This window comes from Lotus japonicus, chromosome 4 (assembly GCF_012489685.1).
Source record: "Lotus japonicus ecotype B-129 chromosome 4, LjGifu_v1.2".
Classification (NCBI taxonomy): Eukaryota; Viridiplantae; Streptophyta; class Magnoliopsida; order Fabales; family Fabaceae; genus Lotus; species Lotus japonicus.
In genome coordinates, this window is record NC_080044.1 from 41,033,817 (window position 1) to 41,036,975 (window position 3,159).

The following is a 3,159-nucleotide window of genomic DNA, read 5'->3' on the forward strand; positions in this document are numbered from 1 at the left end:
CACCGTACAAGTCCAACAGCCTCACTACTCCAAAAGGAAGATTCTAGCAAATTAACCTGATGAACCTGTTGATGAAGAAGATCTCATCATTCACACCACCATTGCAAAAACCATAGATTCCATCTTTCCACATCACGAGGTAACCTCTGAAATCTCCAATCAAGAATTTGTCAATTCATTGTTTGATGATTCATATGATCCACACCACCATAACACACCGTAAGAACCACACAACTCACCAAAACCACTTTCACCCTCCTCAAACCAAGAAGAACTCACTGTGAATCCCACTGATCACAGTTCACGAAAATTCTCTCCTATCACTACTTTGGATTCCTCCGATGAGGAACGCACCGTTCAACAAGCCAAGCCAAACTCTCAATTGTTCAACCTCTTCCCATTAACCTTGACAACCCAAATTGATCAACCCCTTCAAAACAATCAGCAAGCTTCAACACTAGTAAGCACCCCAAAACCTCAATCAAAGCCCGGTACAGTATGCATCCTTTCTCAAGCGAGAAAGAGGCGTCTTCAGATGCTAGTGTCCTCTGCCATTAAGCGCAGGCGCACTGCAGGGTCAATCAAGGAAAACTTCAAGGCCTTTCAAGAAAAACTGATTAAGAGAATTGAGAAGACTCCTGATCGTACTGTGTCTGTCTCTTGGAAGAGATCATCAGATGTTGGCTACAAATTCCTTTTGGAAGCACACAAGGTACCGGACTGGGATGAATGGCAAGTTTGTGCAACTGAAGGTTATGTTGGCACACTGTCCTACTCTCTCCTGAACAGGTTAACTGCTTTAATTGTTTTCTTGGACAATTGGGTCTACATTTTGCTGCCAAGGAATATTCCAGACATCCTTCTGCGTCCAGAAAAACTTCATGTTATCAAAGGCAAAGGAAAAATTCATAGTAGATCAATGGAAGGTAAGATGGTGAGCCCTAAAGGTGATGGTGAGCCCCCCCACCGTCAGGCTCCTCCGTGGGGGGTCGGTGGAGCATCAATTTCCTTCCGTGACAAGCTAATGGAAGGTTAGATTGCGCCGCCAGCAAAGGAAACTGTGAACCTCATCGCGCAAGGTAAGATGAAGATAGAATATGTGAATGGTAACAGGATGCTTCCAAAGGTCAACACGGATGCGTCTTTCATCACGGAGTTGTGCTCGCCTTGGCAGGAGGCATTGGTGATTACTTTGTTGGGGAAAAGGCTGGGTTATAGAACCTTGAAGTCACGACTGGTGGCCACCTGGAGACTCGTGGGAGATTTTGATCTCCTGGATATTGATAATGGTTTCTATATGGTTAAATTTGATATTGCTGCGGATAGAGCTAAGGTCATGGAGGGTGGGCCTTGGATGATCTTTGACCACTACCTTGCGGTGGCTACCTGGAGTAAGGAATTTTTGTCCCCTGTGGCCAAGGTGACAAAAACGTTGGCCTGGATTCGCATTCCCGGTCTGAACGTCGTCTTTTATGATGAGAGTTACCTCCTTGGTGTAGCCTCCGCTGTGGGGAGGGCAATTCGAGTGGACTCCAATACGTTGAGGGCAGAGAGAGGGAAGTTCGCCAGAATTTGCGTAGAGCTCGACCTGACCATGCCGGTGATTGGAAAGGTCTGCATAGAAGGCCATTGGCACAAGATTGAATATGAAGGGTTGCACATAATTTGTTCCCGTTGTGGTTGTTATGGGCATCGGACTAGGGAGTGCACGGCGGCGCCTCTAGTGTTCATGCCGTCTCATCCGGTGGCACCACCTCAGGCCGACAACACAGAGAAGACGGTTACGGGGCAGGACACGCCAATTAATGCTCCAGAAGCGGTTTCAAATGGGGACGTGATCATGGGCACGAGTTCAGCGGAGAGTGCTGAAGGGAAAATGAATGTTGAGTCCGCAATAAGTGTGGTAACGTCAGGCCATGATGAGGGGACCGAGATCCTAGGAGATTGGTTGGTGGTTTCTAGAAAGAAGCGGGGTCCAAAAGCTCAGGCTAAATCATTGAATGAAGGGAAATCAAAGTCAAAGGAATTTAAAAATTCCAACGTGCGGATTCTCAATAAAGAGGATGAGGCAATCAAGGCAAAAGTGAAGCATGCGGGTCCCACTAGTACTAAGGAGAAAGTATTTGTGGAAAACATTGAAGTGGAAAATCAAGCGGGCCCCAGCACCAATAAGGGAAAGAAAATAACGGCTGGAGGTGATATGGGGAATATTAGTGGGGTCCACCATTTGAATATGGATTTTGGGGAAAAGGTATGGATTAAAAAAAGGAAGGAGGGTCCCACCTTAGAATCAAAAGGGAATTTTAAAACGCAGAACTCAAAATTTAGTGTGCCAACAACAGATTTTCAAATGGGACGTGTTGACTCTGTCATTGCGAATGAGAAGGACACTGCCACCAGAGTTAGAGATTACTTGCGTCTGCATGGTGTCAAGCCCCAAATCAATGGAGCAGCCTCTTCCTTCATGGCCAAGGAGAATCCAGAGGTGGTTTTCCAAGCAGGGAATATTTCTGTTAATGGAACGAGGTCAAGGCCACCAAACGAGAAAGCAGTTATGGACCAAGTGACGAAGGTTCCGCACAGTGAGCCTGTCCAGGGACCTAAGCTAGACGCTATTCAGATCCCCTCTGATAAGCAATAATCCAAGTATTGGCCCCTCTACCCTCCCATTGGTTTTTAATGTCTGCACAACCAGAGTTTTCAGTTCTCTCATGGAATGTTCGCGGCGCTGCGAATGCAGTGTCCAAAAGGCACATGAAGGATTTGGTGAAGAAGCATAATCCTGAAGTGTGTTTTATTTTAGAGACGCATGTCCAATTTTCTCGTCTTCATCATTTCTGGGTCAAGCTTGGCTACAGCCCTGTGGTTATAGAAGAAGCTCATGGACACGCAGGAGGGATTTGGTCTTTGGTCAGGAGACGTGAGACTCGCTGTCAGTAGTTTCTGGTCTCATCCCCAGGCTATCTCTCTTAAAGTCACCTCTGGCTCTCGCCATTGGGTGGTAACTGGGGTATATGCGAGTCCCATTCCAGCGGGAAGGCAGCTGCTGTGGGATCACCTGAGGAGTGTGGCAAATGATGTGCATGATCCGTGGGTTCTCTTGGGAGATTTTAACGACATTGCTTCCTCGGCTGAACAAAGAGGGGGGTTGTTTTCTCC

At 46.9% G+C, this 3,159-nt stretch overlaps 1 protein-coding gene across 1 annotated transcript; it reads left to right on the forward strand.

Moving 5' to 3' along the window:
• Nucleotides 1–1,084: 1,084 nt before the first annotated feature.
• LOC130712750 (uncharacterized) lies at nucleotides 1,085–2,641 on the forward strand. Its single transcript, XM_057562569.1, has one exon. The coding sequence runs from the start codon at nucleotides 1,085–1,087 to the stop codon at nucleotides 2,639–2,641; it is 1,557 nt and encodes a 518-aa protein (XP_057418552.1).
• The last annotated feature ends 518 nt before the right edge of the window (nucleotides 2,642–3,159 follow it).

Coding starts and splice junctions, on each gene's coding strand:
- LOC130712750 (XM_057562569.1), top strand. CDS start 1,085: ATGAAGATAGAATATGTGAATGGTAACAGGATGCTTCCAAAGGTCAAC.